We start from the raw sequence: 27987 nt of genomic DNA, 5'->3' as shown, positions 1-27987 counted from the left end.
TTTACGGAACAGAACAATAACATTCAGGGGAGAATGGCGGATGATAGCGTCCAAGAAATAACCAGCCCTCAAATGTATTTATTTGGTGAGCACGTCTGTACTGCCAAGTTTAATTTTAGTGCACAATTAGTAATAACATACATTTGTCCTTCGTTATATAGCTAGCTAGCTATAGCTGTCCCAAACACACCACATTTATCTAGCTAGCTAACGTTAAGCTAGGTAATGCGCTTCTCGCGCCAATTCAGCAAACCCCTCTTTTGTTTACCTTTTAGCAAGCTAGCAGGCTAACTAGATTAATTTGTTATCAATGATAATGTTATATTTACGTTTTCAATTGTAGAACGCCTACAGCTATTTGTTTAGAGTTTGCTAACCTATGTGTTGTCAACTTTAGGTTGTACACTCAAATCGGACAGAAAGGAGTTCAAAGTTGTGGTGGAGGACGATGATGCGGATCATCAGCTGTCACTCAAAGCAGTAAGATCATCACGATGCCAATTCTGAGCTCGAGCTTGTGTTAGACAAGAGCAGCGTTTCCCAAACTCGGTGCACGTTATGGTTTTTGCCCTAACACTACACAGCTGATTCAAACTATCAAAGCTTAATGATTAGTCGATTATTCGAATCAGCTGTGTAGTGCTAGGGCAAAAAACAAAACGTGCACCCCATGGGGTCCCGAGGACCGGGTTTGAGAAACCCAGGACTAGAGAATATCATAACATTGTACTTGGCCAAAGGTTAATAATTTCGTTTTAAAACAATAAAAATGTCCTGACAAATGATGCATGCAATAAAAATGTCCATCGGAATTAGGTCCTGACAACTGATGTATTTCAGTTAAACAACATTGAGAGAGTTTCTGTAATTGTAATGATATAGCTATATGTTTTTATATATTCTTCATCAATTCCTTTTATTTGTACACCTTCTGCAGTATATTTATCTTTGCACCTGTGCAGAATGTGCACCTGTTAGAGAAACATTTAAGACAAATACAATGACAACTTCTATTTTATGTCATTGCATATCCAGTCTCTATTTCACCTGATGTTTACTTTTTTGTTTGTGTAACGCCATGCCACAATACCAAGTTCACCTATGTCAACATTATAAATGAGTCCCAGTTCTTTGAAGTATATTTAAAGGAATAACATTTTAGTCAACAATGTGTTTTCTTATACTAACCTTCTGATCCTTTTCCTACCATTGCAAATGACTCAGTCCCTATCCTCTAAATGGATATCCTCATTGTAACATTCTTTCAGTCGCTCTCCCTTTTTGCCACCAAGTAGAGATGATGATTGACAGAGAAATTAGGGAGACGGTAGGTTGTTGGCGTGTTCCAACATGGCTAAACATACAGTATCATATCTGTGAAACAGATGTGTGTGTTGGTGTTGCAGGTGTGCCTGGGCACTGAGGCCGAGGATAAGTTTCACACGGTGGAGATCGAGGGCGTCACATACGACGGAAAGACCACCAAAATTCCACTGGCTGTGCTGAAGCCGTCCGTGCTGCCCTCTGTGAGTGTTTTAGAATTATGTGCAGTTACTCACCTGAAGCTTATTTTAACCCTGTCCCTTATTCCACTTTTGTAATAGTGGAAAACACTCAACTCCATTACCATGCAATTACTAAGCAATTACTCAAATAACATGTGTTGTTACTATAGTAATTACAGTGTTACTAATTCACAGGTCTACACAGATGCTACAGCTATATTTGGCCATGACCCAAGCCACAACACTGGGCTGGATGCAATGAGCCACACAACCCATTTCCAGTGTATTGCACATCTTTGATTTTGCACACGCTACATTGGTGGCTCTAGAGACAGCTACTTACGCTTGTTAATGACTCTGAAGCAGACCATGAGCGGCTATGTCTCCATGATGTCAGGCTTGTTGCTCCTAAAGTAATCCAGTTTCCACCTATTAAATGGAAAATATGATTGCCGCCCTGATCCAGAGATCCAGAGAACACTGTCACCATTGCTTGCTCTTTGGGGATTTAGGCTGGGTATCTGTATAAGCAATTTTGTGACAACTGCTGATGTAAAAAGGGCTTTATAAAATACATTTGATTGATTGATTGTCTCTGTTTATGACCTCCATTGTTTAAATATGCTTGGCTTGTTGCCTTCTGCATAGCTCGGGCCAATGATACAAGCTAGTGTGTATTTTGGTTCTGGTTCAGGGCTTGAAAACACTAGCTGTGAGTGGATAATTGTGTTATTTATGGAAGTTATCACTACCTGAACACTTTTACAGTAGTTATTCTAACACATACATCTGTGTTTTGTTTGGTTGCCATTGCAACCAGAACAATGGCCTGGCAGTTAGGAATTCACATTGACAACTGTCTGGCAGCACCCACTTCTTTTATGTTTAGCAAGCAGATACAAGTGAATAGATGTTTTGATTTTGATAAGATAGTAATAGATAATTTGATACAACACCTTTGCTTGCAGGTCTGTGGGATCCACCCTCCCTCCCCCAAGTTGAATGTACATTCTGTAAATGTAATTTGTGACGTTGAACATCTATGGAGTTTTGGTTGAATTTTTTACATTTACATTTTAGTCATTTAGCAGACGCTCTTATCCAGAGCGACTTACAGGAGCAATTAGGGTTAAGTGCCTTGCTCAAGGGCACATCGACAGATTTTTCACCTAGTCGGCTCTGGGATTAGAACCAGTGACCTTTCGGTTACTGGCACAACGCTCTTAACCACTAAGCTACCTGCCGCCATTTCCAACCAATGTTTTGATGGTGTCAACCTCTCATCGAATGTGAAACAATTGTTTGAAATATTGACTTGCTTATTTTATTCCTAATTTTGGCAGATGAGTTTAGGAGGGTTTGAGATCACCCCTCCAGTAACCTTCCGCCTCCAGTCTGGCTGTGGACCAGTATACATCAGTGGACAGCATTTTGTCAGTGAGTGACTTTTCATTTGCAGTCTGCTGATTTAGTTGTTTGTATACTCTCTTTGGGCTAGATATAAGGTGACATTTTGACAGTACAAGACAGCAGCACTGAATTAATTATTTCCACTTTGCAAAAGAGGTGTAACCTAATCTCAATTTGTAGATGTGAAGGACTCTGATGACGAAGAGGAGGAAAACAACTCATCACCTGTGAAGAGGCCGTTAAGCTTGACCTCGGGGAAGCGTCCTGCTCCGGTATGTTTTTCTTGCTGTTTACTTCGCTCATACAAGAGGGACATAACTTAATTATTGGACTGGATTCAGCTGCATACAGTTAGGTCCAAAATTATTTGCACCCTTGATAAAGATGAGCAGAAAAATACTATAAAATGAAGAATACAAATACTGAGCTATACAAATACAGTATTCTTTAAAAATTCAACAAAAAATAGGGAAATTATATTATTTTATACTAATGCTCAGAGAAATACATTTTGTTCAACAAATAATATATATATTTTTAATGATAGTGGTCAAAATTATTGGCACCCCTGTTTTCAATACCTTTCGATACTTCACCTTGCGAGGATAACATCACTGAGACTTTTTCTAAAAGGTTTTATGAGATTGGAGAACATATTTGGAAAAGTCTTAGAGCATTCCTCCACACAAAATCTTTCCAGATCCTTGATTAAGTTCATGATACCGTTGACCTTAAGAAGGGCCCCAGGACCAGTGGAAGCAAAATAGCCCCATAACATCAAAGATCCACCACCATATTTTACAGTAGGTATGGGGTTCTTTTCTGCAAATGCATCGTTCTTTCAACGCCAAACCCACCTCTGGTGTGCGTGGCCAAAGAGCTCTATTTTCATGTCATCTGACCGTAGCACCGGTTCCAATCCAAGTGTCAATGCCATTTAGCAAACTCCAGACGTTTACATCAAATCAAATTCCATTATTCGCATACACATGTTTAGCAGATGTTATTGCAGGTGTAGCGAAATGCTTGTGTTCCTAGCTCCAACAGTGCAGTAATATCTAACAATACACAACAATAGACACAAATCTAAAAGTAAAAGAATGGAATTAAGAAATATACAAATATTAGGACGAGCAATGTCGAAGTCCGGAGTATAAATATATACAGTATATATGTGATGGGATGTATAGACATGATGGACAGTGTGGATAGGATATATCGTATATCTGAAGAATACGTGGATAGAATAGTATATGTACAGCAATAGTTGAATAGGATGGCCTTGACTAGAATACAGTATATACATATGAAATGGGTAAAACAGTATGTAAACATTATTAAAGGGACCAGTGTTCCATTATTAAAGTGACCAGTGTTCGATGTCTATGTACATAGGGCAGCAGCCTCTAATGTGCAGGGATGAGTAACCAGGTGGTAGCCGGCTAGTGACAGTGACTAAGTTCAGGGCAGGGTACTGGGTGGAGGCCGGCTAGTGATGGCTATTTAACAGTCTGATGGCCTTGAGATAGAAGCACTGTCCCAGCTTTGATGCACCTTTGATATTATGTTATTTTGCTTCCACTGGTCCAATGGCATCATGAACTTTACCCAATACCAAGACATTTTTTGCCAGAAACCTGTTTGCCTCTGCCAGGAGGCTGAAATTTGGTCACAAGTGGATCTTCCAGCAATAATGGAACTTGAACTGCATTGAATTAAAGAGGGCAGTCCATAAGTGCAGACAAAGGATATTAAGGATATGGAAAGATTCTGTATGGAGGAATGGTCTAAAATCCCTCCCAATGTGTTCTCCAATCTCATAAAACATGTTAGAAAAAGGCTCAGTGTCATTATCCTCACAAGGTGAGGTATTGAAAGGTATCGAAAACAGGTGCCAATAATTTTGAACACATTCTTTTTGAGAGAAAAAAAAAATACTTTTTGAACAAAATCTCATTCTCTGAGCAATTGTATAAAATTATATAATTTCCCAATTTTTTGGAGCACACAACATAGCTCAGTATTTGTATTCTTTATTTTATAGTATTTTTTTGCTAATCTTTATCAAGGGTGCCAATAATTTTGGACCTGACTGTACATACCATATTCCTCAGCAGTCCTTATTCATGACCAAAAGTTTGAAAATATTGTGGCCCTTTGCAGAAGAAACTGAAAATGGAGTCAGATGATGATGATGATGACAGCGATGAAGATGATGATGATGATGATGAGTATGAATCTTTTTTGTATTTTAGATTTGTTGCATCATATATCTTTGTTCAACTACCATTAGATAACCTGACATACATTTTCGTGTTCTATTCTTTGTAGTGATGATGACGACGATAGTGATGAAGATGAGGGTGATGTGAAAGTACAGAATGTTCCAGTGAAATCAACTATAAAGAAAGTAAGCCCTTTTTGTTCTCTCGCCTCAACAAAAAAAAATTACACTGGGTATAGATGATGTACCTTATATGTCCACTAGGTGTCATGTTAGACAAGGACTTGTCCATGTAGCAGAGCATGCCAATAGGCTGCATTCACATAGGCAGCCCAATTCTGATCTTTTTCCCACTAATTGGTCTTAAACCAATCACATCAGGTCTTTTCATATCAGATCTTTTTCAGAGCTGATCTGATTGGTCAAAAGACTAATTAGTGAAAAAAAGATCAGAATTGGGCTGCCTGTCTAAACGCAGCCTTAGATCAAATAAAATTGTATTTGTCACATGCGCCTAATACAACAGGTGTAGACCTTACAGTGAAATGCTTACTTACAACCCTTAACCAACAATGCAGTTTTAAGAAAGAATACCAACAAAAATCACACACAAAAATACAATATAAAATAATACGAAATAAAAGTAACAAATCATTAAAGAGCAGCAGTAAAATAACAATAGCGAGGCTATATACAGGGGGTATCGGTACCAAGTCAATGTGCGGGGGCACCGGTTAGTTGAGGTAATATGTACATGTAGGTAGAGTTAGATCCAACAAGTACTACTATGTTGACATTTTGCAGACAAGAGCGACTTACTGTAGTGAGTGCATAAATTTTTGTACTTTTCATACTGGTCCCCCGTGGGAATCGAACCCACAACCCTGGTGTTGCAAGCGCCATGCTCTACCAACTGAGCCACGCGGGACCATCTTAGATAGCTGGGATTGTGACATATAGTAGGCATATTTTATTTTATATATATTTTATGGTCTTACATCAAGTCTTATTTGTGTACTGCATATCAGTGTCAACGACAATTTTTAAATGTTTTATAGTTATTGCATGTTTGGTAAACTAGACATGTTTTTAGCTCTTTCATTTCTGCACCCGTTGACCTGCGGCCATTTTTTCATCTGGTTCCCTCTCGTACCCATCTGGTTTTTCGAGACTAAAGCACAGGGTCTGCCGGGTATAATGATCGGATTTCTCCTCTGTAATCTACCTGAGCACTCTGTGTTTCACCAGCACTGTGCAGAGCGAAACGCATGCTATAGTAGTAAAGACAACTCAAGAAAGGCATGGGACTCCCCCCCCCCCCCTCTATATGGCACCTAGGCCTACATGTCCTGTCCCTCAGTCCTCCCACCTTTCTCTTACGTTCCTCTCTTTATCCTCTCTTTCTCTCTGATACCCCCTTCTCTTGTTCAACAGTCCGTCATTGCACCTGGCCTTTGTCTTTGAACAGTGTGTGTGTTCGCGTGTACATGTGTGCCTGTGTGTGTGTATCATTGTGTGTGTGTGTGTGTGTGTGTGTGTCTGTTTGTGATTTTAAAGGCAGCGTCCAAGTCTTAACTGTGCCAGACCGAGAGAGATCAAAGCGGGGCAGATGCACATACCTGCGACATGAGCACTGATTCTAGCCCCAGAGCCAGACGACAGCTGAGCATTTCTGTCACCTGTTGATTTATTCTGCTCCACACACAGCTCCCCTCCTCCGTTAATTATTTATATTTCTTCTACTTCCTCTTCTTTTCTTTGCTCTCTATCTCTTTGTCATGCTCATACTGTATTATAGTGATGAGCAGTGACAGCATGGATATTAATATGCTTCCTGGGTTGAAACCCAGAGGACAGAAAGCATACTAATTGCCCTCCTTTACTCCCCAACGACCTCCTTTACTGATCTGACTGTAGTAGTGTATAGACAGACAGAAAAGCAGACAGACAGGCAGACAGACAGTGAGATAAATGCTGTTCAAACTGAAGAGTATTAAAAGTGCTGTGGTCTATTTTGACAACAGCAACACTTTTTTTGCAGTGTCAACATGTCATCCTAAATGAAACGATTACTGGAATTTGATTTTCGGTTGTGTATAGTGCTTCCTGCATGTCTCCCAACTAATTATGTTGTCTCTTAGAGCCCGGAGCCTTTGGGGCAGAAGCCTAAAAGTGTGACATGGGCGCAGAATGGCTCACCAGGGAAACAAGGGGGACCATTGGCTAAACCTCAAACCAAGGTAGGTACACTTTTACATCTGTTTAGGCCTCTTTAGGCCAACATGAAGCCAGAGCAATTACGCACATCCAAATGAAGCACTGTTGGCTGCTCCCAAAAGTGGTCTTTTCATTTAGCAGATCAATCGTAGAGTTTTCAATCTATGGGAAAAGGTCATGTGATTCCAAAATAGGCCTAGAGCTGAGGAGGCAATGAGAGTTTCCAAGGAGTTGTTTGTGGTTAGGCAATCCCAAAGCAGCCAGTTTAAGGGGGCGTTTGTGGTCTGGGCTTCAAAACAAACTCCTGGAAAACACATGTTCTTTGCCAGCCAGTTTAGAGAGAAGAATCTTAAGGTCGGCATTATGCTGCTGAACATGAAAAATGGCAGATGTCTTTCGCCATGTAGGAGTTGTGATGTGTAGCGAACATACACATCAGCTGTTTCCTTCCATGAAATTGTTCATGCGGGACAGTGTAGAAAATCCTGCGTGCACTAGAGACATTTCTGTTACCAGTCTGTCACGAGACTAGATTACATTTTTAAAATGTAAATAAAGCTTATTAATACCTATATATTTTCATAGTAGTTACATTTGAATGTTCATGGTAAGACAAATATTTATAAGACTTGTCTGCTTATAAGACCACTGTCCCAGAGGTACTTGCCAGACTCTCAGCAAGCTGCATGGAATCAAAGCACAGCAAAGAACGTGTTGAATCCAAGTAGCAATTAGCTCAAGACTGGTACTTAATTTCTCAGGTGGAATGTCTTGGACGACAGCCTTACAAACCCGAGGATTGAACTCTCTCAGTGTTAAACAAACACATCTGACCCCTGAACACGTTTCCCAGGATGGGGTTTAAGACCACGACCCCTCGGCCTGACCTACCGTTTTGGGTTGAAGACCACTTTGATGCCAAAATGTCCCTCCCCCCACCTCCCACCTTTGCAACCTTCTCACCATGAATGAGAACCTCTTATTTCGTTTTTCATAGCAGTGTCTCAATCCCCTTTTCTCTCGAACAATATGTAAGGTAAAACGCCTAAAACACTTCATGTCATGACAAGAAATGATCAAAATCCTCCTAGAACATTGTTTCGGATTGAAAACTGTATCCTTTGTGTGTGATGTCAGACGCTAATGCACAATGAGGTGAGACTTGCTATGCTAATCACCCGGGGCGTTGCGTAGCCCTCAGGGCAGTGTGCGGTGTGTGGTAGAGCGCGCTGGCTAATCTATTTAATTCTGTAATGGCCGCTGTTCAGCACGTCACGACAGCCGTTGTTAAAGTGCTAGTGGGGATTAACCAGCAGTCTAACTGCTGAAACCTGCCAGTTTAACTCCCAAGTCCCGCCCTACCTAATCCTAACCCCCGACCCCCCCTCAGCCACCCCTCCCTCCCTCCCTCTCCAACAGCCTCCTCACACCCCTCGCTTCCTGTACACACCTTCTCCCAATTGCTCTCATTACGGGTGTTTGATGTCTAGGGCAACAGGCAGGTTGCTCCCAGATGCCCCTGAGGTTGGAGGAAGCAGGCGTTTTCTTAGTGCAGGTGACTGGTCATTAGGGTGGCTCATCAGATCCTTTGCCAGTGCCTCTCTCACCATATTTCTAAACTCTTTGTCCCGTCGTCTACGTTTTTTGGTAGAGGGAAATGGGTCAATATGACTGCCATTCGAGTTTGTCCGTCTGAATTTTATAGTCTATAGTGTGTTAGTGCTTTTTGATTGATGGAAGTGGAAGCAGGCTGCCTGCTCTGTGATGATGCCTCTGAGCAGGCGCCACGGTCGTAAAGCTGTAAGATGCTCTGCCTGGGATCCTCCTTTGAAGATGTAAATCTTCACTTTTGGCGACTGACGGACACCCAGTTCAATGTGTACTAGGGGTGTGAACCTTAACATTAAGAAAAATCCCTAAAATACACTGCTCAAAAAAATTAAGGGAACACTTAAACAACACAATGTAACTCCAAGTCAATCACACTTCTGTGAAATCAAACTGTCCACTTAGGAAGCAACACTGATTGACAATAAATGTCACATGCTGTTGTGCAAATGGAATAGACAACAGGTGGAAATTATAGGCAATTAGCAAGACACCCCCAATAAAGAAGTGGTTCTGCAGGTGGTGACCACAGACCACTTCTCAGTTCCTATGCTTCCTGGCTGATGTTTTGGTCACTTTTGAATCCTGGCGGTGCTTTCACTCTAGTGGTAGCATGAGACGGAGTCTACAACCCACACAAGTGGCTCAGGTAGTGCAGCTCATCCAGGATGGCACATCAATGCGAGCTGTGGCAAGAAGGTTTGCTGTGTCTGTCAGCGTAGTGTCCAGAGCATGGAGGCGCTACCAGGAGACAGGCCAGTACATCAGGAGACGTGGAGGAGGCCGTAGGAGGGCAACAACCCAGCAGCAGGACCGCTACCTCCGCCTTTGTGCAAGGAGGAGCAGCAGGAGCACTGCCAGAGCCCTGCAAAATGACCTCCAGCAGGCCACAAATGTGCATGTGTCTGCTCAAACGGTCAGAAACAGACTCCATGAGGGTGGTATGAGGGCCCGACATCCACAGGTGGGGGTTGTGCTTACAGCCCAACACCGTGCAGGATGTTTGGCATTTGCCAGAGAACACCAAGATTGGCAAATTCGCCACTTGCGCCCTGTGCTCTTCACAGATGAAAGCAGGTTCACACTGAGCACATGTGACAGACGTGACAGAGTCTGGAGATGCCGTGGAGAACGTTCTGCTGCCTGCAACATCCTCCAGCATGACCGGTTTGGCGGTGGGTCAGTCATGGTGTGGGGTGGCATTTCTTTGGGGGGCCGCACAGCCCTCTATGTGCTCGCCAGAGGTAGCCTGACTGCCATTAGGTACCGAGATGAGATCCTCAGACCCCTTGTGAGACCATATGCTGGTGCGGGTTCCTCCTAATGCAAGACAATGCTAGACCTCATGTGGCTGGAGTGTGTCAGCAGTTCCTGCAAGAGGAAGGCATTGATGCTATGGACTGGCCCGCCCGTTCCCCAGACCTGAATCCAATTGAGCACATCTGGGACATCATGTCTCGCTCCATCCACCAACACCACGTTGCACCACAGACTGTCCATGAGTTGGCGGATGCTTTAGTCCAGGTCTGGGAGGAGATCCCTCAGGGAGACCATCCGCCACCTCATCAGGAGCATGCCCAGGCGTTGTAGGGAGGTCATACAGGCACATGGAGGCCACACACTACTGAGCCTCATTTTGACTTGTTTTAAGGACATTACATCAAAGTTGGATCAGCCTGTAGTGTGGTTTTCCACTTTAATTTTGAGGGTGACTCCAAATCCAGACCTCCATGGGTTGATAAATTTGATTTCCATTGATACTTTTTGTGTGATTTTGTTGTCAGCACATTCAACTATGTAAAGAAAAAAGTATTTAATAAGATTATTTCATTCATTCAGATCTAGGATGAGTTGTTTAAGTGTTCCCTTTATTTTTTTGAGGAGTGTATATATATACAGTGAGGGAAAAAAGTATTTGATCCCCTGCTGATTTTGTACGTTTGCCCACTGACAAAGAAATAATCAGTCTATAATTTTAATGGTAGGTTTATTTGAACAGTGAGAGACAGAATAACAACAACAAAATCCAGAAAAACGCATGTCAAAAATGTTATAAATTGATTTGCATTTTAATGAGGGAAATAAGTATTTGACCCCCTCTCAATCAGAAACATTTCTGGCTCCCAGGTGTCTTTTATACAGGTAACGAGCTGAGATTAGGAGCAGACTCTTAAAGGGAGTGCTCCTAATCTCAGCTTGTTACCTGTATAAAAGACACATGTCCACAGAAGCAATCGATCAATCAGATTCCAAACTCTCTACCATGGCCAAGACCAAAGAGCTCTCCAAGGATATCAGGGACAAGATTGTAGACCTACACAAGGCTGGAATGGGCTACAAGACCATCGCCAAGCAGCTTGGTGAGAAGGTGACAACAGTTGGTGCGATTATTCGCAAATGGAAGAAACACAAAAGAACTGTCAATCTCCCTCGGCCTGGGACTTCATGCAAGATCTCACCTCTTGGAGTTGCAATGATCATGAGAACGGTGAGGAATCAGCCCAGAACTACACGTGAGGATCTTGTCAATGATCTCAAGGCAGCTGGGACCATAGTCACCAAGAAAACAATTGGTAACACACTACGCCGTGAAGGACTGAAATCCTGCAGCGCCCGCAAGGTCCCCCTGCTCAAGAAAGAACATATACAGGGCCGTCTGAAGTTTGCCAATGAACATCTGAATGATTCAGAGGAGATCTGGGTGAAAGTGTTGTGGTCAGATGAGACCAAAATGGAGCTCTTTGGCATCAACTCAACTCGCCGTGTTTGGAGGAGGAGGAATGCTTCCTATGACCCCAAGAACACCATCCCCACCGTCAAACATGGAGGTGGAAACATTATGCTTTGGGGGTGTTTTTCTGCTAAGGGGACAGGACAACTTCACCGCATCAAAGGGACGATGGACGGGGCCATGTACCGTCAAATCTTGGGTGAGAACCTCCTTCCCTCAGTCAGGGCATTGAAAATGGGTCGTGGATGGGTATTCCAGCATGACAATAACCCAAAACACACGGCCAAGGCAACAAAGGAGTGGCTCAAGAAGAAGCGCATTAAGGTCCAGGAGTGGCCTAGCCAGTCTCCAGACCTTAATCCCATAGAAAATCTGTGGAGGGAGCTGAAGGTTCGAGTTGCCAAACGTCAGCCTCGAAACCTTAATGACTTGGAGAAGATCTGCAAAGAGGAGTGGGACAAAATCACTCCTGAGATGTGTGCAAACCTGGTGGCCACCTACAAGAAACGTCTGACCTCTGTGATTGCCAACAAGGGTTTTGCCACCAAGTACTAAGTCATGTTTTGCAGAGGGGTCAAATACTTATTTCCCTCATTAAAATGCAAATGTATAACATTTTTGACATGCGTTTTTCTGGATTTTGTTGTTGTTATTCTGTCTCTCACTGTTCAAATAAACCTACCATTAACATTATAGACTGATCATTTCTTTGTCAGTGGGCAAACGTACAAAATCAGCAGGGGATCAAATACTTTTTAGGATTTTTTATTTTAATAATAATAATATTGTATTTTTTTTATTTAATTTTATGAATTTATTTGCAAATTATGGTGGAAAATAAGTATTTGGTCAATAACAAAAGTGTCTCAATACTTTGTTATATACCCTTTGTTGGCAATTACACAGGTCAAACGTTTTCTGTAAGTCTTCACAAGGTTTTCACACACTGTTGCTGGTATTTTGGCCCATTCCTCCATGCAGATCTCCTCTAGAGCAGTGATGTTTTGGGGCTGTCGCTGGGCAACACGGACTTTCAACTCCCTCCAAAGATTTTCTATGGGGTTGAGATCTGGAGACTGGCTAGGCCACTCCAGGACCTTGAAATGCTTCTTACGAAGCCACTCCTGCGTTGCCCGGGCGGTGTGTTTGGGATCATTGTCATGCTGAAAGACCCAGCCACGTTTCATCTTCAATGCCCTTGCTGATGGAAGGAGGTTTTCACTCAAAATCTCACGATACATGGCCCCATTCATTCTTTCCTTTACACGGATCAGTCGTCCTGGTCCCTTTGCAGAAAAACAGCCCCAAAGCATGATGTTTCCACCCCCATGCTTCACAGTAGGTATGGAGTTCTTTGGATGCAACTCAGCATTCTTTGTCCTCCAAACACGACGAGTTGAGTTTTTACCAAAAAGTTCTATTTTGGTTTCATCTGACCATATGACATTCTCCCAATCCTCTTCTGGATCATCCAAATGCACTCTAGCAAACTTCAGACGGGCCTGGACATGTACTGGCTTAAGCAGGGGGACACGTCTGGCACTGCAGGATTTGAGTCCCTGGCGGCGTAGTGTGTTACTGATGGTAGGCTTTGTTACTTTGGTCCCAGCTCTCTGCAGGTCAGTCACTAGGTCCCCCCGTGTGGTTCTGGGATTTTTGCTCACCGTTCTTGTGATCGTTTTGACCCCACGGGGTGAAATCTTGCGTGGAGCCCCAGATCGAGGGAGATTATCAGTGGTCTTGTATGTCTTTCATTTCCTAATAATTGCTCCCACAGTTGATTTCTTAAAACCAAGCTGCTTACCTATTGCAGATTCAGTCTTCCCAGCCTGGTGCAGGTGTACAATTGTGTTTCTGGTGTCCTTTGACAGCTCTTTGGTCTTGGCCATAGTGGAGTTTGGAGTGTGACTGTTTGAGGTTGTAGACAGGTGTCTTTTATACTGATAACAAGTTCAAACAGGTGCCATTAATACAGGTAACGAGTGGAGGACAGAGGAGCCTCTTAAAGAAGAAGTTACAGGTCTGTGAGAGCCAGAAATCTTGCTTGTTTGTAGGTGACCAAATACTTATTTTCCACCATAATTTGCAAATAAATTAATTCACACACTTTTTTTTCTCATTTTGTATGTCATAGTTGACGTGTACCTATGATGAAAATTACAGGCCTCTCTCATCTTTTTAAGTGGGAGAACTTGCACAATTGGTGGCTGACTAAATACTTTTTTCCCCCAATGTACATCTTCTTTTTTTAAATATATTTCCCTTTATTACTTTCCAACCCCACCACCCCTTCCCTAATTGGAGTAAACTAGTGAACAACAATGCTTAGGCCTCTACTTCCAGCTTATACATACTATATACATTTCATGGAGACAGTCAATTTTATAATAATTATATTTTGTTTGTTTAAATAGAAAAAGTTTTGAAATAGGCGTCGTTTTGCATATCAGTTCATAAACACTATGCCATGGAATCGGTACGTCAAAAATCTCTTCCCAACTATTTTGCAATCTACAGTTGAAGTCGGAAGTTTACATACACTTTAGCCGAATACATTTAAACTCAGTTTTTCACAATTCCTGACATTTAATCCTAGTAAAATTCCCTGTCTTAGGTCAGTTAGAATCACCACTTTATTTTAAGAACGTGAAATGTCAGAATAATTGTAGAGAGAATGATTTATTTCAGCTTTTATTTCTTTCATCACATTCCCAGTGGGTCAGAAGTTTACATACACTCAATTAGTATTTGGTAGCATTGCCTTTAAATTGTTTAACTTGGGTCAAACGTTTCGGGTAGCCTTCCACAAGCTTCCCACTATAAGTTGGGTGAATTTTGGCCCATTCCTCCTGACAGAGCTGGTGTAACTGAGTCAGGTTTGCAGGCCTCCTTGCTCGCACACGCTTTTTCAGTTCTGCCAACAAATGTTCTATAGGATTGAGGTCAGGGCTTTGTGATGGCTTCACGGTTGGGATGGTGTTCTTCGGCTTGAAAGTTACCCCCTTTTTCCTCCAAACATAACGATGGTTATTATGGCCAAACAGTTTTTGTTTCGTCAGACCAGAGGACATTTCTCCAAAAAGTACGATCTTTGTCCCCATGTGCAGCTGCAAACCGTAGTCTGGCCATTTTATGGCGGTTTTGGAGCAGTGGCTTCTTCCTTGCAGAGCGGCCTTTCAGGTTATGTCGACATAGGACTTGTTTTACTGTGGATATAGATACTTTTGTATCTGTTTCCTCCAGCAACTTCACAAGGTCCTTTGCTGTTGTTCTGGGATTGATTTGCACTTTTCGCACCAAAGTACGTTCATCTCTAGGAGACAGAACGCGTCTCCTTCCTGAGCGGTATGACAGCTGCGTGGTCCCATGGTGTTTATACTTGCGTACTATTGTTTGTACAGATGAACGTGGTACCTTCAGGCGTTTGGAAATTGCTCCCAAGGATGAACCAGACTTGTGGAGGTCTACAATTTTATTTCTGAGGTCTTGGCTGATTTCTTTTGATTTTCCATGATGTCAAGCAAAGAGGCACTGAGTTTGAAGGTAGGCCTTGAAATACATCCACAGGTACACCTCCAATTGACTCAAATGATGTCAATTAGCCTATCAGAAGCTTCTAAAGCCATGACATAATTTTCTGGAATTTTCCAAGCTGTTTAAAGGCACAGACAACTTAGTGTACAGTGGGGAAAAAAAGTATTTAGTCAGCCACCAATTGTGCAAGTTCTCCCACTTAAAAAGATGAGAGAGGCCTGTAATTTTCATCATAGGTACACGTCAACTATGACAGACAAATTGAGGGAAAAAATTCCAGAAAATCACATTGTAGGATTTTTTATGAATTTATTTGCAAATTATGGTGGAAAATAAGTATTTGGTCACCTACAAACAAGCAAGATTTCTGGCTCTCACAGACCTGTAACTTCTTCTTTAAGAGGCTCCTCTGTCCTCCACTGTTACCTGTATTAATGGCACCTGTTTGAACTTGTTATCAGTATAAAAGACACCTGTCCACAACCTCAAACAGTCACACTCCAAACTCCACTATGGCCAAGACCAAAGAGCTGTCAAAGGACACCAGAAACAAAATGGTAGACCTGCACCAGGCTGGGAAGACTGAATCTGCAATAGGTAAGCAGCTTGGTTTGAAGAAATCAACTGTGGGAGCAATTATTAGGAAATGGAAGACATACAAGACCACTGATAATCTCCCTCGATCTGGGGCTCCACGCAAGATCTCACCCCGTGGGGTCAAAATGATCACAAGAACGGTGAGCAAAAATCCCAGAACCACACGGGGGACCTAGTGAATGACCTGCAGAGAGCTGGGACCAAAGTAACAAAGCCTACCATCAGTAACACACTACGCCGCCAGGGACTCAAATCCTGCAGTGTCCCCCCTGCTTAAGCCAGTACATGTCCAGGCCCGTCTGAAGTTTGCTAGAGTGCATTTGGATGATCCAGAAGAGGATTGGGAGAATGTCATATGGTCAGATGAAACCAAAATATAACTTTTTGGTAAAAACTCAACTCGTCGTGTTTGGAGGACAAAGAATGCTGAGTTGCATCCAAAGAACACCATACCTACTGTGAAGCATGGGGGTGGAAACATCATGCTTTGGGGCTGTTTTTCTGCAAAGGGACCAGGACGACTGATCCATGTAAAGAAAAGAATGAATGGGGCCATGTATCATGAGATTTTGAGTGAAAACCTCCTTCCATCAGCAAGGGCATTGAAGATGAAACGTGGCTGGGTCTTTCAGCATGACAATGATCCCAAACACACCGCCTGGGCAATGAAGGAGTGGCTTCGTAAGAAGCATTTCAAGGTCCTGGAGTGGCCTAGCCAGTCTCCAGATCTCAACCCCATAGAAAATCTTTGGAGGGAGTTGAAAGTCCGTGTTGCCCAGCGACAGCCCCAAAACATTACTGCTCTAGAGGAGATCTGCATGGAGGAATGGGCCAAAATACCAGCAACAGTGTGTGAAAACCTTGTGAAGACTTACAGAAAACGTTTGACCTGTGTCATTGCCAACAAAGGGTATATAACAAAGTATTGAGAAACTTTTGTTATTGACCAAATACTTATTTTCCACCATAATTTGCAAATAAATTCATAAAAATTCTTACAATGTGATTTTCTGGAATTTTTTTCCTCAATTTGTCTGTCATAGTTGACGTGTACCTATGATGAAAATTACAGGCCTCTCTCATCTTTTTAAGTGGGAGAACTTGCACAATTGGTGGCTGACTAAATACTTTTTTTCCCCACTGTATGTATACTCTGACCCACTGGAATTGTGATACGGTGAATTATAAATGAAATAATCTGTTTGTAAACAATTGTTTGAAAAATTACTTGTGTCATGCACAAAGTAGATGTCATAACTGACTTGCCAAAACTACAGTTTGTTAACAAGACATTTTTGGAGTGGTTGAAAAACAAGTTTTAATGACTCCAACCTAAGTGTTTGTAAACTTCCGACTTCAACTGTAAATAGGCCCGTTTAATTTTGTCTGGCTTGCCGTTCCAAATAAAATAAGCAAATAGGTAAACTGGGATAATACTAAAGAGTTAATCAGGGTGATTTTTCCACCAATTGACAGGTATTTTCCTTTCCATGTTAGCAAGTTTTTGCTAACTTTCGATTAGAATTAATTGGAGTGAGATCATGTATTTCATTTGGGATATGTATTCAGAGTATATCCACATTACCATCAGACCATTTTATTGGTAAACTACATGGTATTGTAAAAATTGCATTTTTTAGTGATACAATACGTAGTATAGTACATTTATCATAATTTGGTTGTAATCCAGAGAGTTTAGAAAATTTATCTAGATCCTCTATGAGGCCGTGGAGGGATTCAAGTTGTGGATTTAAAAGAAAACATGAATCATCAGCATACAATGACACCTTTGTTTTTAAGCCCTGGATTTCTAATCCCTTGATATTATTGTTGGATCTGATTTTAATAGCTAACATCTCGATGGCCATAATAAATATATATGCCGATACTGGACAACCTTGTTTCAGTCCTCTTGACAGTTTAAAACTTTCAGAGAAATAGCCATTATTTACTTTTTTACACCTAGGGTTACTATACATGATTTTAACCCAATTTATAAGAGATTCTCCAAAATTGAAATGCTCCAGGCATTTATATATAAACCCCAGTCGTACTTGTATCAAATGCCTTTTCAAAGTCTGCTATGAACAGCAGGCCTGGTTTCCCAGATTTTTCATAGTGTTCTATTGTTTCCAGTATTTGCCTTATATTATCTCCAATGTATCGTCCATGTAAAAAACCTGTCTGATTAGAATGAATAATGTCCGACAATACCTTTTTAATTCTATGCGTTATACATGTACAGGGGCCTCCACTTTTTTTTATGGACTGGATGTTTATATTTTCCACTTGTATCCTGTTTCAGTAATAATGAACTCAGACCTTCTTCTTGAGTGTCTGATAATCTACCATTTACATAGGAGTGGTTAAAAAATGCTAATAGCGGTCCTCTGAGTATACCAAAAAAGGTTTGGTATACCTCGACTGGTATGCCATCCAACCCTGGAGTTTTCCCGGACTTAAAGTCTTTAATTGCATCCAGAAGTTCCTCCTCTGTAATTTCACCTTCACATGTGTCTTTCTGTATGGCTGTTAATTTTACATTATCAATAGAAAAAAAATCGATACAATTAGCTTCAGTTAGAGGAGATGGAGGCGACTGAAATGAAAACATATGCTTAAAGTACTTTGTTTCCTCCTTCAAAATATAATTAGGTGAATCATGGGTGACTCCGTCATTTGTAACCAGTTTCAGTCAATTCTGGTAGCATTTCTATGTTGGTGCATTTTTCCCCATATTCCATCCAGTTTGCTTTATTTTAATAATATATTACACTTGATCTTTCTTGAATAAGTTTCTCCATTTCTTTTTGTTTTTCCTCTAATTTATTCTGAGCCTCTATGTTACAGTTTTTATTGCTATCTATCTGTTCTGTTAGACCTTCTATTTCCTTTGTTAGTATGGACTCTTTTTACCTAAATTGCTTTTGTTTTTGAGATGAGTACTGAATTGCATGGCTTCTAAAGGCACATTTAAAGGTGTCCTATACAATAAGGGGATTTGCTGTACCTATGTTATGTCGGAAAAAATCAGTTATAAATTCCTCTGTCCTAGTTAAAAACAAGTTATCATCCAATAGGCTTTGATTAAATTTCCAATATCCTCGCCCACGTGGAAATTCAGTAAGAGTAATGTATAGGCCAATTATATGATGGTCTGACCGTATTCTGTCCCCTATCAACACTTGCCAACGAGAATGACATAAGAAAGAAGCCAAGACGACTAGCTTGATTGAGTCTCCGCCATGTATATCTCACTAGATCAGGATATTTAAGCCTCCATATATCTACTAGTTCTAAAGTATCCATGACATTCACGATTTCCATAAGAGCATGAGTGTGATAGTTTGTAGTGTGATTTCCTTTACGGTCCATTGAGCTATTTACAATGGTATTATAATCTCCCACCATAATAATAGAGTCTTGTATTGCTTGCAGGGTTGATAATTTATTATATATATTGTCAAAGAAGTGTGGATGATCATTATTTGGTCCGTAAAGGTTAATGTCATAACCTGTCTTAATATGGTTATAACACTGTCATGACCAATATATTTACACCTGTTGTGACATATATTGCATTATTTTATGGCTGGTTATGACACCTACATAAGAGTGTCAAAACCCACATTTATTCAAATTAGTTTTTTCCCTGCCAAGAAGTTTCCTTTATATTTGAATGCTTGTTTCATAAATCCTTTGTTGTTGTTGTAATTAATTATTTACAGTCATGTTCTTTTCATCAACATTTAAATAACTTGTAGAAAATACACTTTATGACACTGTCATGAACCATTATGACCATTCTGGTTCACTTTACTTGGACTAAGAAAATACACTTTATGACACTGTCAAGATTCATTATGACCATCATAATCATATAAGCCAGATAGGCCTATCACATACATGCCCTTATGTCAGTCATCAGTCAAAAAGAGGGTGTCTTGTCCTGCTCCTGAAATCTGCTCCTGCAGTACCAGTCATCAGCAACAGAGCATTGGGGTAGGTGCATGTCTGACATCAATGTGTACGCAATTACAATGGATATGTAATATGGTCAATAATTGTATTTTTTTTTTTTAACATACTGTTGACACATAGGCTATGGTGTAATCGAATGTTTTGCCTTGTTTTGTGGGTTTTGACACTCTTATGTGTCAAAACCCATAAAATAACACAATATATGTCGCAACAGGTGTAAATATATGTGTCATGACAGTGTTATGACCATATTATTACAGGTTATGACAAGTTATGTCTGCTGTTATGACATATTATGACATGATTATGATCGTGTCATAGCGTGTTATGACGCTGGGTGTCAAGTAAAGTGTTACCAAGTCAATTATAAAAATGGACGTTACACACGGCGTATCACATTTAACAAACAAAACATTGAAATACAGTTATAGAAGGTAAAGTAAAAACCTGAACCGGTCCGTGCATGGTCCGTGCATGGATACCAGTATATCGTAAAATACGGTGGGTGTACCGCCCAGCCCTACGTCAAGGAATCAATTATTTTTGAGTCGACTCTCCAACACTACTTCATCGTCGTTAACAGTTGGAAAAATGGCAGAGAAAGGCAAGCGACCGCAGTGAAGTCCTGTATGGCAATACTTTGAGAAGTTAAATGAGAAGGAAATGCTAACTTTGCGAAGGAGAATTGAGGTACACTAATGGTAGTAGAGGTGCAATGTTTAACAATCTGAAAGGGACACACCGTGAGACCCATACCGTTGCGGGCAGCAGCATTGTGAATTCACGTGGATTTGTATGATAAAAAAAAAAATGTTTTAACAGAAAACTGATTACAAAATTTGCTGTTTAAACATGGTCCATTTGACACATCCCTAATGAGCACCTCTGTCTTGCCTACCTGTTCACGATTGTTTTAATCCCATCGCAAATTTGCCCGATTTTTCAATGGTTCTGCATTGTTCTATTTTCATTAAGTTGAGATCGATTGTTTTATCAATAAAAACATGACTTTTTTTGTCCTAGTCTTGAAAGTGGAAGTTTCTCAGCTAAACGTCTTTTGGCTCCTTACCTGGCCCCAAAGCCCTCCTACAAGACACCAAAGGAACAAATACTACCTCAGTCAGTCAGACTTAGCCGGCAGAAGTGTCATCATGACCATGTGTTCGTAGCGAAGACGAGCAAATCGGAGACGAGCGATTACATCAAACGATAGTGTGCAAGTGATTAAGTCACATGTCCTGTGGCATCTGTAATCAGTGTCTGGCGCAGATTAAACAGCTTGCTCTGCTCTCTGTTTATCAGCTGTTTCAGTTCCACAGCTGTCCTTTGGAAGTGGAGAGCCGCCCCCCAAATAATAAATACGTCGGCCATTTCTTGGCCAGGAGCCAGTGGCATGTGGGATTTTTCGAGTCGGAGGTGTGAGGATGTGTGTGCATATGTGTGTTTATGTGCGTGCGCGCATTTGTTTTTGCCTTCTTATTTGATACTTTTAATCTGTGCAATGGATGCTGATTTCTGATGAGGAATGAGAAGATTATTGCATTCTTCAAAACGAAGAAAAAAAAGACTGTTTTAACCGTTCAATCTATTTCTTAAACCATTCTTTACTTTTGGACGGAGGCCAAATAAAGAAGTTCCTTTGTCCATCCCACAATCAAGATATCTAGTCTCTGTTATTATTTCGGGTAATGATCAGTTTACACAACTTTTAATATGTTCCAAATACAATGGAACGCATCTACTTTCAATATGTTTCAAATACAGTGCTTTGAATTAGCGACAAGCCTATTCTATTCTCACTGTCCGGATTCTGAGTGACACGCCATTTGAATATACCAACTTTGAATATACTATCTTCATTTGCTCCCATCACCTCTTTAGTGTAGATGCTGCTATCTTTACATCAGTTATTGTATGTTGATATTTAACTTTCAAAACAGCGAAGATCGTCTAAAAACCTTTTGACATCATGCACCATCATTAACACTGAAACGTCAAAACACTAATACGCACAACTGGAGACTTAATATGATGCTTTTCACAAATGTTGCACACAAGTATTTTTGACTGGCGGATTTGGGTCGCGGGCGGGTCATTATTTTAAGGCAAGTGTCAAGTGTTCGCTAGGAGCAAAAATATCGCTCCTTAGTCATAAAAAACAGAACGCTTTCTTATGTTAGTTCCTCAGTCGCCTGACAGAAAGTCTCTCCAAGAAGGTCCCTCTCCCCTCGTTTCAAACACAGCTCTGTCCATCAATGAAACCCTGCAATCACAGTGGATTCCAGCCGGGCCTGCATGTAGGAACAGGCTCCCTGCTTGTATAACGTGCAGCCACGGCATATGGCGTGTCAAATTGTGTCACACTCACACACTCCTAATTGATGACATCTGGGGCCTTGTCCGCCCAGCTCTGGACACACCTGTAGCCCTGTTAACGCCATGTTCGCAGAGGGCTCTCTGAGGCTAACACACACATAATGCCTGCATGCACACACACACACAAACAAACAAAGGGCCTCTGTGTTGTAAAGGAAAACAATGAAGATGGAACTCAAACGTTGTCAGCTTACATAACTGCTATGAAGGGGAAAAGTCTCTCACCACTATATAGGGCCTCTGGGTTGAAAATATTACTCAATATTACTTCTCGAAGTGTTTGTTGGTAGCTTTTCACTCTTATTCGTAGTGCGAAACGTGAGCAAGCGGCCGCTGCGTTTCCCATGGTAGAATGACCCCTTTCACAGTGTCAGTCTGGGGGAGTTAACCCGCCACTGAAAAACTCATATTTTTCCGCTCCTCCTGGCAAACAACTTCCCCTTAGCTCTGTTGCTCAATGCTAAAGTCTGGGTTTGCCCTCTTCTGCTTGGAAGCAATAAAATGATCATTTTTACCCACCATAATTGTCAAAAGGTGCTGTAATTAGGGTAGAATTTGGTGTCCGTTTGCTTGAATTCCCTTCCAGCTGGTTGCTCATGCTGTCCCTCTCTCAGTCACACTAAATAGGTCAGGATAGGGGCTGTAGCCAGCATACTAAGCACAGGCTGGGCTGGTCTTGGGCTCACAAGGCCAATTCACTAGCTACCACCAATCGCATGGTTATGGGACAGTTGAGAATGGGCGAATGGCCTAGATGCCACTCACAGATACATTGATGGGATGTACATGAAGTGTTTTGGCCAATGGACAGTGGTTTTCTTATGTTGTCATGTTGGGAGGAGGAAAACACTAAAGACCTATGTAGCCTACATAGAAACTATTGATGATTGACGGCAATCTAGACAAAGCCTAAGTTTAAACTTTTCAGTTAGGCTAGTTAGTTACTGGAACAAGCACACCACTGAATGATACTGTGAATGATGTTGATCTTGTTTGACTTGCAGACACTAGTGGGAGGAAAAGACAAGAGTCAGAAGGAAAAGTCTGGAGCTGGCCCATCCAATGCTCTCACCGTGCCTGAAATCAAGAGCAAGCTAGCGTCGGCAGCCAAAGAGGTAACACGTTAATTTTAGGGCTGGGCGGTATACCCTATTTTACTATATACCGGTATTGATGCACGGACCGGTTTGGGTTTTTACTTTACCTTCTATAACTGTATTTCAATGTTTGTCTTGTTAAATGTGATACATCACTCTGTTTGTAAAGTTTACTCCTCTTCTTGAATTGTCTCTCTCCCGCTCTCACCAAGACCCCCCCCGTCACTCAAGGAGCATAGTTGTTGTTGCTCGACCACGACGTCACTTTCCGACCGTTCACTCTTCAGTCTGCATGGTCAATGCAACAATATGTTGATGACAACGATGCTGCTTTCTACTTTGCTTCTTAACGCTATCAGTCCCGAGACCCCAGCAAAAATCTGCTTTTCATTTATCTCTTTCATTTATCTGCATGTCCAGCCCTTATATTTAGCCTCACAATTAAGTGTTTTACCATTTTCTTTTCAGGACAACCAGGGCTACAAGTAGAACACAAAACAATTTGACATGAACAGTTGCATTCATGAGTTTTCTTGACAAATGTCAATAAAGAAATAAGGTCAGCCAAAGCAAAAACCTGATAAAAAATGAATGTATGCTGTAAGTACAGAATTGTATGTATTTTTATTTTATAATTTTTTTGCTCACTGGGAGTTTGTGTGGAGTTTGTGACAGCAACTATGTGAGCTTATTACAGTATTATAGACCCTTACCTCTAATGACTCTTGTGTGGCTTGTGAGCGAAACAGAGCGAAACATGTAGCTCAAACCATTCGGACTCTACAGATGTTTTTGTATAAAATACCAAGCCCCGGGCCCCTTCGGGATCCGCCCTTGTCTCACAAACACCACTCTAGCTCAGCCCCCATTAATCACACATACCAATTGTTGGTATCTATGGATGCAGAAGAAATAGACAAATCCAATAGTACAACCTGGAAGCCTTTAGCTCAAACACACTATGTTTAAAAGGGGTTAGAAGTCCAAAACGCGCCAGCGATACGGTGGGCCTCATTGGGTTAATATAAATCCACAAGCGTTTCCACAAGCGTTTTATAATTACACTATTCGTTTGTGTATCTTACTGTCTACAAACAGCTAGTTTGTCTTTTCTTAGCAAGTTGTGACTAAAATAAATTGTGTTAGCCGCTAATGCTAATCGCTAGTTACCTAGCTAGCTAGCTAGCTAATAAATGTACTCAGTCAGAGCAAACGTAGTTAGCTAATACAGCCTGATACCAGTGCTGGAGTAGCCGTAAATCAGCATGTTGTTTGTGCAACAGTATCTTCTAAATCAGAGGAATAAGCGAAGCATGAATATGTTAGCTATGAAATAAGAGAAAACATTTAATGTAGCCAAAGACTATAGGGTCCCACTCCCCTGGGAAACATTGTTCCTACCTTGTCACAATATCGCCTCCATAGAGATCATATTAGTATTCTAATTCCTAATTCTATAAACACCTCCCTGTTTTTTTCATTCGTTGTCATGTCAAACAGTGTATTCAAAGTGCCCACTATTATATTCTAACTATAGAATTAGAATAATCATTCTATTTTCAACAGTTTACCCAAGTGTTTTGATCTAAAGTCAAATCGCAATTGCAATATTTGGAATTTATGTGTTGCCACCCTAGGGCAATGCACAACTCATAAAGCAAATTTAGAACGTATTATTCAAAAACATTCAATACCGTCAAAAATTTGAAAGATATTGTGATATCATATTTTGGTCATATTGCCCAGCCGTAAGTCATTTTCATGCTTCTAAGTTAGAGCTTAGAGCTCCAAGTCTTTACAAAAGTCCACGGGTTATTTTTACTAATGTTGATCTCTCCCTCTGCATGTTTCCATACATAACATGCCATAAACACCAATGTCTGCTTGCATCAAAGGTGTTCTCTGAAGATAATCCACATTTTTCCCACTGATTCCCTTCTAAAAGGGCTGCAGCGAAGCCTCAGTAGAACACATGAAACACATCCTCCAGAGTTGTGTGTGAATAACCTCTGACCTCGCCAGTTGCCACCAGGCCTGAGGTGGGGTTACTGACCACTGGCGCTCACACAGCCATGACATTATACAGAGGGATTCGCTTCTTTCTTCCTCTTCCTCTCTTACAGTAACCTCTTGTGTCACTTCCAACTGGATTGGCCACACTTGTGGCACCCTCAACTGTACAAGGCCCACCTCATATTTGCCTCGTGAATAATACAGAATTTGTTATTACACTGTAATAATGTTGTTTTTCCCTCTAGTTTGATTAAACATTAGTTTGATTTAAAACTAATTAAAAACATATTTTCTGGTTCTTTTCAATCAGGGAAAACCTCTTCCGAAGACCGAGCAGAAGTTTGAAAATTATGCCAAAAGTGCTTTCAGGATGTCAGATAGAAAAGTAAGTATTCTTGTTGTCTTGATAGTGAAAGTATTTGCTGTAGGGTCAGCATTGTAGTATGTTTGTAGTTATTATAGACTATTGACATTAATCGCTGAATAAAACATCTGAAACATTGAAATGTATAACACACAACTTACAAACAAAAAATGTCCCAGTTATTTCAGATAGTTTTGTTGCTGAGTGTGTGCAGTGAAATATGTTTGTCTTGGGTCCGCACTCTCTTTTGGGATGTAATGGGAGTAGACCTGCCATGGCAAAGTCTTCCCCATTGATTTACTGCTGTAGTTCTCTCACAAGTATGTATTTTGTATCCCTAATGAAGGGATTTGAGGTTTGTGAATGGTACCAGTCTCTGTCATGTTCAAGGTCTTTGACCAACTGAAGGAATATTCCTCTAGATGAATCTAGGGCTACTGTACGTAATGCAGAAATGTAGGGATTTTATGTACATTGAAGATTGTTTTTACTCATGTTGATGCAGCACATTTTACATTTACATTTTAGTCATTTAGCAGACGCTCTTATCCAGAGCAACTTACAGTTAGTGAGTGCATAAATTTAAAAAAATCATACTGGCCCCCCGTGGGAATCAAACCGACAACCCTGGCGTTGCAACGCCATGCTCTACCAACTGAGCTACACAGCACCCTTGCAGTATTTTATTTGGCGTATTGAAGTAAATGATCCTTTTATCTTGACCACATGGGGCCAAGATGGTGATGACACTGCATTCACTAATGACCATTTTATTCCAGTTTAGTTTCTGGGAAACTATTACAACTGGAATTGGAATGTTTGTGTCAAACAAGAAAAATAACTCTTAAATGGTTGTGTGTGTGGTTGAGAGTGTGTGCGTGCATGCGTGCGTTTGCGGGTGTATGTGCAAGTGTGTGTGCGTGCGTGCGTGTGTGCAAGAGTGTGTGTGCGCTAGGATAGGTCAGGTTACAGACCAGGTTGTCTTTTTATTGATGAGGAATCCTTTGAGATGAATCCCACAGCCTGACATATTAAGGCCTCCGTTAAGAACATGCTGTCATCATCGGCAGTTGTTGTGCAGGTCAAAAGTATTTAGACTGCAAGGTGTGGTCAGGGGAGGCTTGATCCCAGTGTTTAGAAAACATCTGTGGAAGCGATTTTGTTCCGAAGCCAAAGACTCTGGGATGTGTCAGACTCGAGCACCTAGTCATTCTTTCTGGTATGTTCTATTTCCCCCCACCCAACCCTTTGTACCCCTACATGCTGTCTCAATTCATTGTTCCCCAGGCAAGGCGCACTAGACATTCTGTAGTAAGAAATCATAGCTCTCTGCTATGCAGCATGTAATTTGCATGCATTATAATTAGTTTCTATCTCTCTCTTTCTCATACAGGTGGTTAAAGACCTCTGGAACTTTGTACAAACATTGAAAACAGAGAAGAAATAAGCCATTGCATTTCTTACAGTTATGTTAGATTTATTAGTTTTCTCCTCTATGCTTTCCCCAAGAACATTGAAGCTCTAATGTTTTAACCCATTACTAAGAGCATCAGGGAATGCCTGTGTAACTATGTCCCCCCTGCTAAAGAAACAGTGTTAGCCTACTGAGCCATAGGCCTTTCACGATGGTGATGTTTTGCAAACTGTTTTATATGTTCAATCAGTCCCTTCTTATTAAAGGAATAGTTCATACAGGATTTTCTAATTACGTAGGTTGTTGTCGATCGACCCAGTTTTAGGTGCATTTGTGGGTTATTTAGTCATTTTCACCAGCATCTGGTTAGCTCAGAATGTTAGTATTCTTAGCATGTCCATTGGCATCAATTGTGGCAATGCTAGAATAAACATACCAAAGTGACCATATCATTCCAGAGATGATCATTAGTAATTAAGTGAATGATTTCATTACCGTTGCTTTGTAAAATAACTGGGTTGCTCAACGAAAACCTAGGTAAGTGTCACGGTTTACTACGCCAGAACCCAGAAGCAGACCAGGACAAGGTACTTAGAGAAAAGGTGAGTGTTTATTAATTGACTCCCGAGTGAGGCTGAATAATCCAGGGACAGAGCGGGTGGCGTGGATGGGTTGTTGAGGGTGCAGTGGTAGGTCCAGACATGGCTCGGCAGCCGCCGACCATCAGGCAGAGGTTGGGTGAAGGTTCCGGGTGAGAGACTGCAGACAGAACAAAACGGAGGTGAGTACACAGCAAAACAACAAGGTGCAAAACAACAAAACTAACGCTAGAACTCAAGGCTGATACGCTGACAACATACTGTTCATGGCTAACGATCCGGCAGGAACTGGATGTTCGGCCAGAGCCTAAGAAGGG

The 27987-nt window shown here is 41.2% G+C and overlaps 1 protein-coding gene across 2 annotated transcripts; it reads left to right on the top strand.

The window, feature by feature from the left end:
• Nucleotides 1-27523, top strand: LOC121534256 (nucleophosmin). 2 transcript variants are annotated; one of them, XM_041840879.1, is made up of 11 exons: nucleotides 1-85; nucleotides 398-480; nucleotides 1407-1526; nucleotides 2849-2942; nucleotides 3096-3187; nucleotides 5079-5140; nucleotides 5247-5325; nucleotides 7281-7379; nucleotides 23188-23298; nucleotides 25604-25678; nucleotides 27051-27523. In XM_041840879.1, exons 1-11 carry the CDS (start codon nucleotides 34-36, stop codon nucleotides 27102-27104), a joined length of 921 nt encoding a protein of 306 aa, XP_041696813.1. In that variant the 5' UTR covers nucleotides 1-33; the 3' UTR covers nucleotides 27105-27523. The 2 variants fall into 2 exon arrangements, with proteins under 2 accessions (XP_041696813.1, XP_045061103.1); XM_045205168.1 differs by having other exon boundaries at nucleotides 5079-5146.
• The last annotated feature ends 464 nt before the right edge of the window (nucleotides 27524-27987 follow it).

Source organism: Coregonus clupeaformis, chromosome 2, assembly GCF_020615455.1.
Source record: "Coregonus clupeaformis isolate EN_2021a chromosome 2, ASM2061545v1, whole genome shotgun sequence".
NCBI classification, from domain to species: domain Eukaryota; kingdom Metazoa; phylum Chordata; class Actinopteri; order Salmoniformes; family Salmonidae; genus Coregonus; species Coregonus clupeaformis.
Note: the sequence above shows the minus strand (reverse complement) of the source record. Positions and strands in the feature narration are given on the sequence as shown.